A 16,081-nucleotide genomic window follows, 5' to 3' on the forward strand; every position below is an offset into this window, starting at 1 on the left:
ATGTTTAATCTACCACAGCAAGGATGAGAATCCAGACTGTAGTCACTAGCCCACATTCTATCTCAACTGGTACAATACCATATGTTTCCCAATTGTTGAATTTATCTCTTTGTATTATAGTGACTAGACCATGGGCTCCTTGAGGGCAGGGATCTTGCCTATACATCTTGGGTTGGGCATAATGTCTACCTGAGCATAGGTAATGATCCATAAATGCTGAAGGAATGAACGATGGAGAGCTGAGTTTCAGTCCTGGCTCTGCTTCTAAGCAGCTCTGTTAGCCCAAGAGGATATTGAACTACTCTGGGCCTTGGCTACCTGTTCAGTAAAATAAGGGGATGGGATTAGATGATCCTTAAAGTCTTCCTTTTCCCAGCACTACCACTGTATCAGTCTGCTTGTGCTGCTATAACAAAATACCATAAACTGGGCAGCTTAAACAACAGATGGTTATCTTTTACAGTTCTGGAGGCTGGGAACCCCAATATCAAGATGCTGTTCCATGTGGTTCCTGGTGAGAGCCCTCTTCTAGGCTTGTGGGTGGTCACTTCTTGCTGTATCTTCACATGGTGGAGAGAGAGAGAGGGAGAGAGCGAGCACTGTGGTCTCTTTCTCTTCTTATAAGGACACTAATCCCATCAAGGAGGCACTATTCTCATGACCTCGTCTGAGCCTAATTGCCTCCCAAAGGCCCCACCTCTTAGTACCGTCACATTGGGGGTTAAAGCTTCAATATGTGAAAAGCACGCAGTCCATAACAACCATCCTACTAATCTACTCAGATAATTAATTTCAAAATGAATAATACTCAGATACAGGTCTCAAATGAGAGGAATCTAGAAGTCAAGAAATCTGAGAGTAAAAAGAAAAGAGTAGAGGAAATGGGATTGTTCTGCAGACAAGTGTGAAGGCCTCTAGAGAGAAGGGGAGTGGGTTTTAGGCTCAGATCTGATACTTGAGTTACAATGATGACACTTGGAACAGAAAGGAAGGAAGTTGGAGGAGGTCTTTTCAAAGGTTGAAGACACTGGACTCGGGAACTATTTGGCCACAAGGGGTAGGAGAAAGTTATAAGTCAAAGTGGACTCCAGTACTGGGTGACTGGAGGAATGCAAATTTATCTAACTGGCAGTAGTTCCCAACTTTGACTACACAGAGAATTACCTGATGAGCTTTTTAAAAATATTAATGCCTGGGTCCCTCTCAAAACCACTCAGATCAGAATTTCTGGAGATGGGCTGGAGCATCAAGATTTTTTCAAAGCGCCTCAGATGGTTCCATTGTGCAGCCAGGGTGGATGACTTCTAATTTAGAGTTAAAGGCACTAGATTTCTGGATGCTGTGGAATGATAAGAAACTGAGGATCAAAGGCTGATAACCACCAAATAATTGGGAGAATTGGTTGTATGGTATGTAGAATAATGGCTTCCCAAAGATGTCTACATCCTAATCCTCAGAACTGTAAGACAATAAATTCGTGTTGCTTTGAGTTTGTGGTAATTTGTTACAGTAGCCTCGAGAAACGAATACAAGTGGTCAGTTCAGGAAGGTTTCCTGGAGGAGGTAAATCTTGATAAACTTTTGCAGAAACGTTGTTGGTGGAGCAAAACTCAGGGAGATAGATGCTGGAGTTTGAATCCATCAGAAGAAAAATTTAAGAAAACTCAAGGCTGTATAATACCTACCCCAAATGTTTAAAATAAAATTTCAGAGGAATTTAGTGATTGTCATTAAATTCCCCAATGGAGTCAGAGGCAAAGAATTCTTGGGAATTTTTCTTGGTAATGTTACTTGAATTGTAATCAACTTCACAGATTTAAAGGCTGACAAAACAATTGTTTTACCTGGATGGTTTAAAATTACTTAAGTCATCAAAGAAAGCAGAGAGAATCTGCAGTTTCCATACAGCCTGAATGTAAATCAGAGCTTAACATTCCACTCACTCCTTCTTAATCAGATCTGTTGACTGCACTGATTTCTTTTTATTGGGTCCTCCTGAATAAAAAACAGTTGGATAATCACACACACACAGAATGAGAGAAAGGGAGAGTAAGAGTGAGCGAGCGAGCGAGAGAGAGAGAGAGAGAGAGAGAGAGAGAGAGAGAGAGGAACCTTTCATATGTACATTTATTCATTAAGATATGTTTATTGCAATTTATGTATGACATGAGCCTCGTTAGGGATACATTAATGAATGAGATAGGCAAGGTCCTTGTTCTCATGGAGCACACAGCCTGGTGGAAAACACAGACAAATAAGCAATTTATAGTAGAGTAGACAATATAGGTTGCTATGAGAGAACATGGAAGGGACAACCGACTCAGTCTGGGAGTGGAAAGGGAGGAGTGGGTCAGGGGAGGCTTCCTGGAGGAAGATAACTTCTAAGCAGCATCAGCAAACCCTGGAAGACAGTTAAGAGTGGAAATTCTCGGGCCCATTAAACAGACCTATTAAGCCTGAAATTCCCTGAGTGAGGCACAAAAAATCTGTGCTTCAGTACATCTCTGGCTGGTTCATATACACGCTAAAATTTGAGAACCAGAGGATCATACCTGCGCTGCACGTTGGCATCACTTGGAGCACTTTTACACCAGGCTGATGCTGTGGTCCCACTCTTAGAGCTGCTGATTCAGTTGGTCTGGAATAGAGCCTGGGAAGCAGTATTTTTTAAAGCCCTGCATGATTATAATGTGATTTTAAAGTGCAGTTGGGGTTGAGATCACTTCTCTAAGCCGATCGCTGAAGCATGAGTTAGCCAGGCAGTGTGGCTGGTGAGAGGGCAGGAAGGGTATTACAGGCAGATGTGCCAAGGCCCGGATGTATCTGGGGCCCTGGTAAGCCTAGAGAGGACACACAACAAAATTCTGTGGCTTTAAATAAGGCTCATAGCTGTAAGTTTAAGTATTTATTGCATTACTTCTTAAACATTAATGTACACAGAAATGATCTGAGGATCCTGTAAAAACACAGACCCTTATGCTGGAGGAAGGTTCTATAGCCCTCGCCGTTCCTGAGCATACATGTCAGAGCGGATGGGGACTGCAGAAGGGTGTATGTATCCATAGCTCTAGGGCCAACACAAGGGAACCCAGCTGAGGTGAACTGCAGAGGTCTGTTACTGGGCAGGTATGTTTTGAGGGCAAGGAGGAAAGATGCAGCCTACCACAACCTCCTAGCCTGCTCTTCGGATTATTCTCCATCAAGGTCGTACTGCTTTTAGCTCAGCAGTAACCCCCTCCACCTCTCAATCTAGCTGAGTGCATCCCCTGGCCAGGCTAGCAGAGCCAGCTCATTAAGTGACCGCTGGAGCTCTCTGTAACCTGCCAGCCAGCCAGGGAGGCGCTGGCCGAGAAGGGAGGCTCTCGGGGCGGGGGTGGGGTGGGGGCTCTCTCGTCCTCTTTCCACTTCCCCTGGCTGACAGCGGCTGTGCCTGCGGCAGAGCCTCCCTCTGCAGCAGCCCCTTGCACTTGGCTCGCACTTCTGGGCGCTGTCCATGGTTGCAGCATCTTTCGGCGCGCCACGTCAGGAGGCCGCAGCGGGGCCCTGCGATTGGCGGAGGAGCCCCTCGCCATCCGCCAACACCCCCGCCCCCGAGACTCGGCCCAGAGCTCCGGCCCCGCAGGCGCGTGCCAGCCAGCGTGCGGGGCGCGCCCTGGGGCTCCCGGGCGTCACACCCACTTTCCTTATTAGGGCAGAGTCAGGCGCCCCGAGCCGGCAGCCGGGCGCCGGGTGGGGCGGGAGCCCTGCGAGACGACAGACGAGGGCGCAGCCACAACCTCAGCCGCTTCCGAGCGGTAGGAGGGAGCAGCCGGTCGCTGCGTCCGGGCCGGCCCCTGTCCGGGGACCCGGCACGTCTCGCCCCGGAGGAGATAGTCCTCCGCGCTCTCCGGGTACCTCTGGTCCAAACCACTCGGAACGACATGGAAGAATTTTTGCAACGCGCCAAGTCTAAACTGGTAAGTTGAGGGAGCAAGGCTGTGTGTGTTGGTGTGCGCGCGCGTGCGCGCGCGCGTTGATGAAAAAGAAAGGACATTGCAGCAGAGGAGGAAGAAACAACTTTGCCACTTAGTTGTCAGGGTGTACGGACTGTCCCCTGGAAAGAATCTCGGGAACTCTGGGGTTTGCAGCGGGCAGTCTGTCTCCATAATCCTCCCTCATAGCCAAAGTGCCGGGCTGGGGGTAGTCGTGACTCGGCTGAAGTTGGGTGCTGTGTGTCCAGCTTTGGTTCCTTTGGCTTGAGGTTGGAGAGAGGCAGATCCAGCCAAATCTACAATTTGCTCCTGGAGGCTAGAGGATAAATGGGTGTGGTCCTTGAGAAAAAGAGCCCAGACTTCTGCAGATGCGGTACGTGTAAGTGTAAAAGGAGAAGAAACCGTACTTTAGCTGGAGGGCGTGGCAAAACGTAAGTGAGGAAGTAATAATGCCGACTAGGAGTAACGTGTGAGAATGCGCAGTTTACCCGAGCATCCCTCGCGCGGAGCTTGCTCCAGTGCGGGAGTTAGGGATATTCCAGTGCGAATCGAGTCTCTCCGGTCCCTGTTCAGAACTGCAACTTGGGGCAGAGGCAGAACGGGAGAACCCCAACTGTCGCTGGTGGTGTGAGGCTTGCCAGACCATTGTTCTCCTGGGAAGAGACCAGCATGTTGGCTGGCTCTAACTGTACTGTTGTTCAAAGAGTGAAGGGTAATTTCACTGTGTCTATCAACAGTTGCTATACATTCTGGAACAACATTCTAGCAGTTTCCTAATTCCGAATTGTTTTGGTTCTCCAGCATTGCAGTAATGAACGTAAGGGAAATGTTTCTCTTTTGGCCCTTAAAACAAAGCTTTTGCCCATTTGGAAGCACTATCTTTAATGAACAGGGAAAGCACCTTGTACAGGCCTGGCATAGGAGGAGATGCATAATTTATGTTGCCTTTAACCTTTAAACCTTCATAAAAGCCAAAATATAAAGTCTGCATTAAGATGACGTCTTAATCACAAGGCAGACTATTTGCAGGTTATTACTGTCATTCATTTACCCTCACACTACAAAGGGAATGAAGACAGATGTGTGATTCTTAAAAAGATTTTACTGTAAGTATCTTTAAAAAGACCATTAAAGTTGATTAATGCTAATATAAGTACTTTGTTTTCTACCTTAAGCTTCCCAGAGAGTTGATAGTCTATGGGGATTTCAGAATTGAGGTTTGTGATCGTTTCTGTGTTTACTGCTGACCCTCTTACAGGTTAACTTGAGCACACGAAGGAGAAAACTGATTGAAGAAATCACTTGCATTTCTGATAGTATAAGTATGCTCTTTGTTACTTACCTAACACTGAGTGAGAAATAATCAGAAAAGGTCAATTTTGGCAGTTCATTGTTTCGTGGGTGAAAATAAATAGCAATCTGCGATCACGCAGTTGTAGACTGCACCTGTGTTACACTCCCATAACATTTATTTTAATAATAAACATTTCGACTGTGGGGTTTGATGTGAGCAAGAGGTTTGTCTCATTTCTGAAGAGCAACTGCTGTGATGGAGAAATTCCCTATTTCAGAGTAATCAGTTGAAAGTAATGAGTAAGTTTATTTACCGAGTTCCTTCATTAGACGAGCAATTACTCTACATTATTAAAAGAGTGACAGGAAAAAGAAGTGGTTGAAATACTATTCCCAGCTTCCTGCTTTAGCCAGAAGAACAATTACTGCTAATTTTAATTTTTTTCTTAGGATAGGTTTCTTGTTAGAGATCACAATTATCCTTTCATATTCAGCCACAGTAAAGGTGGTTTGGTCACTTTTAGTGTCACATTTCCCCTGATAAATTACATTTTCTAGGTAAATAAAAATTTTACTTAATATGCAACATTCAACTATAGTAGTAGGTAAACCTTTTACTTTAGAGGATATATACCCTTTGTTTAGGAGAAAAATATTAAGTCAATAATTATGGCACTCATTTGTGAGAAGTTTATCCGTAATAAAATGGTAGGATTTTAAAAAATTAGACTAATCCTTTGGAAAACATTGTAGGGAGAAGAAAATTATCATGCTGGTTTTCACTTATGCTTTATTAGACCAGAATTAGATAGAATTTAGGTGTTATGTTTAAGCTGTTTTCCGTCAGAAGTTGACATAGATTTATCTATATGACACCTAAAAAAAGTCTAATGGGCAGGTTTTTGTCTACCTACTTGAATTCTTGCTTTGATATTCTGTAGATACGATACATGTCTTTTAATGGTTTGGAATAGCCATTGTCCCTTCCAAAGTCTTAATGGTACCAAACCAAACTTGGGTCCTCTTGCCTGCATGCAGTAAAGCCAATCTACTGACACTGGGTTGCGGTGAAGGAAAATGCAGCATTTATTGCAGGTGCCAAGCAAGAAGTCCAAGTAGTTAGTGCTCAGAAGGCCTGAACTCCCCAGTGGCTTTTAGGGCAAGGTTTTAAAAGACAGGGTGAGGGAGAGGGGTTGTGGGGTACGTGATCAACTCATGAACATTCTTCTGATTGGTTGGTGGTGAGGTAATTGGGAGGCAGCATCATCAACCTTCTGATTCCAACTGGTCTGGGCTCTATGTGCTTGTGGGCCGCATACAGTTAACTTCTTCCACCTGGTGGCAGTTTCATTATCTGCAAAGAGCTCAAAGGATATGGCTCAGAATATTATCTATAGCCCTTGAAGAGGAACTAAAAGTCCTTGACTTTGTTTAATGGCTAAACTATGATTATTTTGTCTTGCTTGACTGTTTTCCTTTTTTCCTGCATTTTCTCACTTCTCTCATTAAATTTACTCTTTGGAACTCAGGGAAGGCCTAGGAGGCTAAAGTTTTTTTACAGACAGGAGAAAGGTGGAGGACAAGGTGGGGGAGGAGTCTGTTCCAGGAAGGCCTCATAGGGTCCTGCTCCGTTACATTAACATAACCTTGTCATTGGAGTTAGCTAATTTCAATAGACCAAAGGAATTTTAAATTGTAAAATGAAACTGCTATTAGCCAATAATAGCATCTCCAATAATCACAACTTTGGAGAAATTGTTTGTATGCCCTTTCTTCTGACTAGGAGCATTTATTATTCATCTGTCATTGTGAGGCGAGAAGCTCTGCTCTTCTAGGCCAGGCCCTTGGGTTGAGCAGAAACCTTTGAAGGAGAAGGGATGTTTTTCATTTTTAGTCAGGTAGTTTGGAGCTTAATTCTATTGAAATTGAGAGAGTGGTCTCTTAATTCTCTTTTTCACCCCAGTTCTGCTGGTCCTTAAACTGATGCAGATTCACTTACTTAATCTCATCTGGCTTTTCCTTAAATCTCCCCTTCTGATATCCACCCTTCATTCCTGAGAGTATGTGGCATTTATCAGAAATGGCAAAAGTAAACCTCAAGTGTGGCCTTGGATCACCACCTCCTGGATCTCAAATGCTTCTCAAGGGGGCCTGCCTTCTGCGTGGTTAGAACAGGCTTGGGTGCCTGGAGCTTCTCTGTAAAACACCTTACCTGGAGGTGGAGGACAGCAAGGGAAATAGTCACTCCTCCCAAGCACAGCCTCCAGAAACGGTGCCTTCTTGACAAATAAGGAACTGATCCAATTATTGTTCAACGACCAAGACAGTAGAATAAACACCAGGAGAGTAAGACCGCGCCCCCCCCTCCCCCGAGGCTGTAGAGATGGTGATCAAAGGATGATGTTTGTTACCTGGGTTCCCGTCCCCATTCGAGAACCCAGCTATGTTTCTGATCTGTATACTCACTGCTAGAACTAGAAATGAGTGGAAACACATTTTCTTTCTCTCCTGCCAGTGCCCACCCAGCTTCCTTTTCCACCTGCCCATTTCTAGCTGGAATAGGGACAGAGATCAAATCCTATAGTTCTAGGTCCATCCTTAAATTTTAGCCATGCTTTCCATTTTTAGTTACGCCATTTCCATAGTGATGTCTTAGTCATTCTTAGTTATACTCTTTCTGTGGTAAGAGAAATTGAAGACGGGTAGGGAATGAGGGCTCCCAGCCCTAGACTGTGATTTGGGAAATGTCCTCCAGTTTCATAGTGGTCAGCTCAAAAATGTATTCAGGCCAAGACAGCCTCATGATGTCAGTAAATGGTCCAAGTTCCCATGAACTTCGGAGGGAAAAAAAAAAAAAGTAAATAAGGAATCAGACCCCTGGAACTCTGGCTGGCAGGAAGCCAGGGTCCCCATACCGGGTAGACTGCCTGCCAAGCCTCTCCCATTGCCAGATCCCACCAGCTGATGCAATACAAGCAGCTGCTCAGGGGTGGGGCATCACTGCAGCCCACATGCCCTCAGAGGTGAGTCATGAGCCAGCATTGGGCATTTGTGTGGTGGGAGTGTCAGCTGCCAGCAGAAGGATACAGGGCACATCAATATCCCAGGAATGCTGTGGGGAGAGGGTCACTGTCACTGCTAGAGTCTGGGGAGTGCATCTGCCACTTGAGCAGTGACAGCTGCAGACGAAGGGCTCCTTTCTGCAGTGGGAGTTGGTCCATATGTAGATTTCCGTAGAAGAAAAATTCTGGATGACCCTAAATGTCAACTTATACTCTGTGGTATGTAGCATAGGGATAAGGAAGCACATTCAAAACTCTAAATGAACAACCACATTAGAGTTGATAGAGGAGATGGGTTTTCCAAAAAAGAAAGAAAAACACTGCAGCATGTCTGCAGAGGAATCATTTGATTGGAAATTGAGAAATATATCCTTCCCGATTTCCTTTATAGGAACAAGGTCATGTGTATCAACAAAAAGCGTCTTTAAAATGAATGTTTCGGGCTTCCCTGGTGGCGCAGTGGTTGAGAGTCCGCCTGCCGATGCAGGGGACACGGGTTTGTGCCCCGGTCTGGGAAGATCCCACTTGCCGCAGAGCGGCTGGGCCCGTGAGCCATGGCCGCTGAGCCTGCGCGTCCGGAGTCTGTGCTCCACAACGGGAGAGGCCACAACAGTGAGAGGCCCGCGTACCGCAAAAAAAAAAAAAAAAAAAAGAATGTTTCGTACCTTTTAAAGGGCCATGGTGTTAAGGACTAGTAATGATGGAGATGCTGGCGGAGGAGTTTCATTTGGAAAGCTGAGCTCGTTCTGATCACAGACCACAGGATCAGCTGCCTCCCTATCATAACCGAGGGCTGGTGCACTTGAGACTGTGCTTCTTGCCGGAGCATTCCCAAGCAAGAAACTCAGGAATCCAAAGTACTTCTGTGAATGTGGTTCCACCGTCTTAGGGGCTGATGAGAAAAGGGCCCTTGATTGCTTTAGTCTTAGAGTCAGCTCCATTTCTCACTGCCTGAGCTTTCAGACCGAGAGCTGTGGTTTGTCCCAGCCCCCGGGCCTGTGGAGAAGAACCAGGCTTTTTCAGTGTAAATCTCAGAGGGGACTGATCTTCCTCAAAGATAAACAATTGGTCACTGCTGTTCAGACAGCACCTTGGGTCTGGGAAGATGCGAGCAGGTGAGCAAGGACGCCCTTTAATCAGAAATTTGAGGAATATTTTATGTTAACTACGTAAAAAGGTGACAGCTTTGGTATAACTTGTTTATTTCTACGTAGCATTTATTTGGGCAGATATTAACAATGTTTTAGGTTTGGTGTATCAGTCTGGGGAGCTCTTGTAAGCAATAATGGTTTGGTGATGGACGTCTCACTCTACCTTTACATCTACTCCTCCCTGGGGTACTAGGTAAGCAGACAAGGGTCAGGGATGAATACCTGGGTCTGAATGAAGGCTGCAAAAGAGGAAAGAACATCTGGGACCAGAGGGGTAAGGTGCACGGTGTTGCCTTGGTCACTGATTCTTTTTGAACCCTGAGGTTTATTGGAGAGTCGGAGTTTGGAGTCTTCTTTGAAAAGAAACTGGAGAGGGACAGGGCTGATATATTCAGGAGGCAGCATTCACATGGACTTTGATATGACTGGCACCCTCTGGGTTTGTGCAGTATGCAACCTGCACAATCATACGTGGCTGCCTGCCATGGGTCCCAGAGTAGCCTACTCAAAATCTCTGGCAGCGTTCCAAATCCATTCCGATCTGAGCTCTGTGACTTTGGGCTTTGGTTTCCAGGGAAAGGTAATCTTTCTTCTTAAGAGCTCTTGGGAGGCTAATTGGGCACTAGATTGCCCTGCAAAATCAGAGCCACAAAGGTTGGGTTAGAAAAACTAAGCTGATAATACAGCCTTGGGTTTTTATCTGAAAAATGAGATAATGATACCTACTTTGCAGGTTTGTCATAAAGCCAAAATAATGTACCTACAGCCCTCAGCACAGAACCTGGAACAATGCCGCTTCTCTCCATTTGCCCCCAAGCTGGTCCTTTCCTGCAGTTCCTTATCTCAGTGAACGGCATTATTATTCATCCAGTTTCTCCAACTGGGAACTTTCTTTTCCTCCATCCCTTCCCCACCCACCATATCGCAGACATCACTAAGTCATCCAGATGACTGCAATGGCCAGCTAACAAGTTGGTCTCCTGCAAACCACTCTCCCACTGCTACCAGGGAGATCATTGTGAAAGCATCTTTCACATCTGTCCCATCATTCCCTTAAATCCTTATTATCACTTTCCATTGCTCTTTGGAGAACCAACAACACTCTTAACCTGACTCTGGGATCTGACCCATCTGCTGTCCAGCTTCTGCTGGATTCTCCTCCTATCTCCCTAAGCTTGAATAACTCCTACCTCTTCTGATCAGGTTAAGGAGAAGGGAAGCCTTTTGCTGAATGACCCCTCCCACCCAGCCTCCCCAATTCATGAGTCTAAGTCAGGTTTTGGGGTGATGTTTTTAGGTCATTTACCTCAACTTGTTATTATATCTCTATTGGGCATGTTTGTTTGATTAACGAGAGTAGGGACCAGGGTCTCTGTATGGGTTTGTTCACCACTGTATCTCCAGAACCTGGTGCAGTGCCTGAAGCTCAGTAAGCAGTTTTTGTTTGTTTGCTTGTTTGTTTGTGAGGTATTTTTTGCCATTAATCGTGACACATTATCTTTAATTAAGTACAAAGACCCTTCCAATCATGTCACCTAGTGGTCATTTCACTGACTGCCCTGTTTGACTGCCAGTCTCTTGTCTCTCTCTTTAGAAATGGTAAGGCAGATGTCTTTTTCTCAGAGAAAAGAAATCCATGGTCTGTTGCCTTTGCAATAACAAAAATGTTGGAGAGTGGGAAGGCCAAGATGTTGCCGTTGGCATCTTCCACATGAACCACATCAAGAGAAGCTGGTTGTCTCTTTCTGCTGGCGATCACACCAATTCTTCCCAAGGTAGCGCCTCTGATCACCATATACAGGTTACCAGTGTCAAACTTGTTGAAATCAGTCATCTTGCCAGATTCCAGATCAGTCTAAATAGTGTCGTTCACTTTGAAGGGGATAGGATGGTGGATGGTGCGAGCATCGTGGATCACCAAATGAGGGATTCCTTTTGTGCCCACAAAGATCTTTCTTAACTTTGTACAAGTTGTACTTGGCTCCTCTGGTATCATACGATGAACAACAAAGTAACCCTTGTATCACAGATCAGATAGAAATTCTCCCCAGTCTTGCCAATGCTGCTGACCTCCTTGAAGCCAGTAGATGAGGTCTATCAGTTGGGACCTTGCCATCAACCTTAAGGAACTGCTGCATGCAGGTCTTCTTTACTTCTTTTCCTGTCAGGGAATACTTAAGTCTGTTCCTTAAGAAAAGATGAGGGGGAGACACTCTTTCAGCTTGTGGGGATCACCTGATGGATGAGGAACAAACATACTGGTCAGTTTACTCAGCATTCAGTGCTTTGGAGCTGCTACATGTTTCAGGGGCTTCTTGGGACCATGAGCCATGACTGTGCTAAGCACAAAAAGAACACAGTGTTTTTAGAATGAATGAAGCCATAAGGCAAGAGGCTTGCACAATGCATGAGACATTGTAGTGGCTTAGTAAAATGAATAAGTGGATGAACAGGGGCAGACTCCTAGAGATCTGAATCTGAAGAGGGGATGGCGACTGTATAAGGGAATTCTGGTTGGTTTACTAGAAGGAGGTGAGAAACAGTAAGGTCAAGGAGTGCCATACAGCCCTTTTGTATGTGGTGCACACTTCATACGAAATGTTACTGTAAAATAATGAGGCTAGTTTTTACGCATGATTGCTTGGAATCTGTAAATACGGGTGGAATTAAAGCATGAATGGATTGGAGAGAGGCAGGGGAGGGAATGGGGCGCTCTGCAAAACCACATTGGGCAGATCAGCAGACAGAGTGGAACTATTAGAGCCTTAGATCCTCTGCTGTGTGGTCCAAAGGGTAAAAATTAGACTCCCCCAATCCCAGCCACTACACCAAGCTTGCCCAGCTTGTTCTGCTGCTTCTGGGCCAGTATTAATGTCATGAGAGAGATTGGCAGAGAAGATTTTCAGTCCTTGAGAGGAAAGTTGAAGGCCTTCCAGACTGACCTCATCTGTCAAATGAGAACAATAATATATTAGGGCTGTTGCAGGTATGTATGTACTACGATAAGAATGTGTCCTCCACCCACAGTAATAAAAACATGAATAGGACCATGGTGGACAAGAGAGCCAGGAAGCCCTATTTACATTTTATAGAAACAGGGATGATTTTTAGCTCCCTTTAGTTCGAATTTGTTGATTATCTGTCTTAGTTCTAAGAAATAGATTTTTCCACTTAATACCCAAAATAGTCTTGTGAGGTAGCTATTATTTCCCTTTGCAGTTGAGGAAACTGAGGTTCAGTGGGGCAAGAAGTTTGACCAAGGTTTCACCGCCAGTAAAGAACAGAGCCAGACTTTGCTCCCAGATCACCTGACTCCCATTCCAGGACCCTCTGCCACATTCGTGTCTTACCACCAGATGTCCTGGAACATTTAATTCTCTTTAAATAAAACGTGAGCAACTCGGCAGGTTTATGGGAGGGCTAGGTAGTGAGTTCACTTTGACCCAAGAGAGATTCATTTCTTAGTTTTTGACTGTTTTATGTTAAAAAAAAAACCCTTGGATAACTGAGTAATCAATCACTATTACTAAGAACCTGCTGTGAGAAAAATATGGTGCTGGGCTGTCTATGATTCGGTTGAATAAATTGGGAGACTGTTTCACTGTCTACCTAGGTGAAAGAAAAATAAAACACTGATAAACTATTTGGAAGATAGGGTCTGTGACTAGTTTTAGAGTGACTGAAATATTGTGGGTATTTAGTGAATTTTTAATAATGAGAATGGCTTTTTTAAAACAGAAGTTGTTCCTTATTTGCCATCAAGGTTGTGAGTACAGCTTTTTGTTTTCCAGCTTCCTTCATTGTTTTTTCTTTGTTTGTTTTTGTTTTTAACAAATGACAGAGTTTTAAATGACCTACAGTAAGCTTTCTTTTGCTCTTGTTTAGATGTCTTGTATTAAAAACTGATGCGTGAAAACATGTGCAAACATTATTTCGATTCAGAAACTTATTTAGATTTAGTAGTATTATGTATAAATAAGTAGTAATTAATACAGTGAAATTCTCAAAATGCATTTTTTAGCGGAAACCTTTTCTCTGTAATTTTATCATTACCATTTTCTTTATGAATAGTTTACAATTAAATGTGAGCTCCAGCTCAAATCCCAAATTCTGAATATAGTCTATAAAGTATTCTTTTTAACTCACTGTTAACAACAATTTCCGTGTGGTTACCAAACACATTCATCATCTTTTTTTTATTGAAGTATAGTTGATTTACAATGTTGCATTAGTTTCAGGTGTACAGCACAGTGATTCACTTATATATAGTCTTCTTCAGATTCTCTTCTCTTATAGGTTATTACAAAATATTAAGTATAGTTTCCTGTGCTATACAGTAGGTCCTTATTGGTTATCTATTTTATATATAGTAGTGTGGATATATTAATCCCAAACTCCTAATTTATCTCTCCCCTCCTTTTCCCTTTGGTAACCATGAGTTTGTTTCCTATGTCCGTGGATCTATTTCTGTTTTGTAAGTAAGTTTATTTGTATCTTTTTCCTTCATTGTTGTCACTCTCTTGCTGGAGACAGAAGAATTGTTTGATTGAGTGAGCGAGTGAGTGTAGATTGGGTGAGCTCAGCCCGGGTGACACAGCTGGCCAGAAGAGCTGGGATTAGGACTCAAGTTCTCTGCTGTACAGTTTCGCTTTTGCTCTCGAGTCTGCCAGCTTAGCAGTGCCTCAGAAAACTGCTGGTTATACTCGGAGACACATATAGGGGTGAAGGAACAGAGGGAGAAAGGAAAGAAGGAAGGTGGAGGTGGAATTGGAAGGGAAATAGGAGATAAGTGAAGAATAACAGGATTCAGGGGGGAGGCATGTTTGAAAAGTGGTGAGACATAGAAGGAAATCCTTCCAAACGCTCAGAATGGAATGATTTGCAAGAGCAAGAGCTCATGTGTCTGGAGTTCACTTTATTTGGCCACATCGGCTGACCCAAGGTCTCCGGAAAACTGAAAGTTACACAAAGGCAGCTTTCCTTCAGACACCTGCAATTGAGTATTAAAAACATATCTTTGGGCTTCCCTGGTGGCACAGTGGTTGAGAGTCCACCTGCCGATGCAGGGGACACGGGTTCGTGCCCCGGTCCGAGAAGATCCCACATGCCGCGGAGTGGCTGGGCCCGTGAACCATGGCTGCTGAGCCTGTGCGTCCAGAGCCTGTGGTCCACAACGGGAGAGGCCACAACAGTGAGAGGCCCGCGTACCACACAAAAAACCAAAACAAGCAAACAAAAAAAACCGTATCTTTATAATTGGTTCTTTTCTCGCAGGGAGATCCCCCAGACTCTCTTTCTGAGCCCATTGGTATGATGATACCTGTAAGTCATTTGAAGAATGCTGGGAAAGTAGCAAAGACCCACAAATGTTAGTGCTCATTGTCATCCTTATTACTTAATTTGCGCTTTGACAGAATACCCACGAGCTCGGTTTCTCAGAGTAAGGTGGTAGGAGAAATGGTTGCCAGAGGCTGTAATTGCTTATAACTTACAATAGGGGAACTGCACAAACAAAACCAAAATCAAACAAACCTTTAAGAAATGGACCCAGTTAAGAATCCGCCTGCCAATGCAAGGGACATGGGTTCAAGCCCTGGCCCCAGGAAGATCCCACATGCCGCGGAGCAACTAAGCCCGTGCGCCACAACTACTGAGCCTGTGCTCTAGAGCCCGCGAGCCACAACTACTGAGCTCATGTGCCACAACTACTGAAGCCCGCACCTAGAGCCTGTGCTCCACAACAAGAGAAGCCACGACAATGAGAAGCCTGCACATCGCAACAAACAGTAGCCCCCCCTGCTCGCCGCAACTAGAGAAAGCCCGCGCACAGCAACGAAGACCCAACACAGCCAAAAATAAATAAATAAATAAATTTATAAAAAAAAAAAAAGAAATGGACCCAGATTCTCAGCAAGTGTCATGTAGGGCAAATGCTCCTAAATAACTGCACAGCCTTTGGAGGCCATAACATCAGTGACAGAAAGTTCACAGTAATGACCCTGAATAATCAAGGAAGAAAAACTATTTAAGCTCGGTGTCTGTTTAAGAGAAGGTGGGGTACGTGAGCAATCTCAGAAAATACAAAATCCAACTCAGATAATTAACAGAGAAAAAATTGAACAGAAATTGTCACACAGAGGGTAAGCTTCAGTTGTCTGGAAAAGTCCCTTGCATAGGTGACCTCATTCTTAAGCAAAGCCAGATATGCGAAATGTCATGGTTTATAGCAAGTGATCATGAGTCAGGACGGAGAGTGATGGTGCTAAAAATGTGAGCCTGATGTGGGAAGGCATAAATAGGCCCGTGGCACATACAAGATGGGAGAAACCCTGCTCTCCACTCCCACACTGAGTTGAGAACTTAATCTGGTTCTGAACTCGGTAGAGAAGTTGCAGCAATGACCATGGCCTGGAAAATAACATCCCTAAGAACAGCCGGAGAGGGAGGGGCAGCCTGCTGCTGGACTTTCAATTATCTGAAAGGTTTTAATGGAAGATTTCCCACTCATAGGAACCATTTCTTTCTCTCAGTTGAAAAAAAATAGGACTTTAATGGCTTTGTTTTACTGTATAGTACAGGGAACTATAAGGGAAAAGAATCTGAA

General features: G+C 44.4%; 1 protein-coding gene and 1 pseudogene across 1 annotated transcript in view; one reads left to right on the forward strand and one right to left on the reverse strand.

Annotated features, from left to right (window-relative positions):
- Positions 1-3,886: 3,886 nt before the first annotated feature.
- PRUNE2 (prune homolog 2 with BCH domain) overlaps positions 3,887-16,081 on the forward strand; it is a 272,023-nt gene continuing 259,828 nt past the window's right edge. Inside the window, exon 1 of the mRNA XM_060014603.1 lies at positions 3,887-3,956. Within this exon, the coding sequence (XP_059870586.1) occupies positions 3,921-3,956 (36 nt within the window). The 5' untranslated portion in view covers positions 3,887-3,920. The remainder of the gene's footprint in view (positions 3,957-16,081) is intronic.
- LOC132426830 (small ribosomal subunit protein eS4, X isoform-like) lies at positions 11,025-11,809 on the reverse strand (annotated as a pseudogene).

Source organism: Delphinus delphis, chromosome 6, assembly GCF_949987515.2.
Source record: "Delphinus delphis chromosome 6, mDelDel1.2, whole genome shotgun sequence".
NCBI lineage: Eukaryota > Metazoa > Chordata > Mammalia > Artiodactyla > Delphinidae > Delphinus > Delphinus delphis.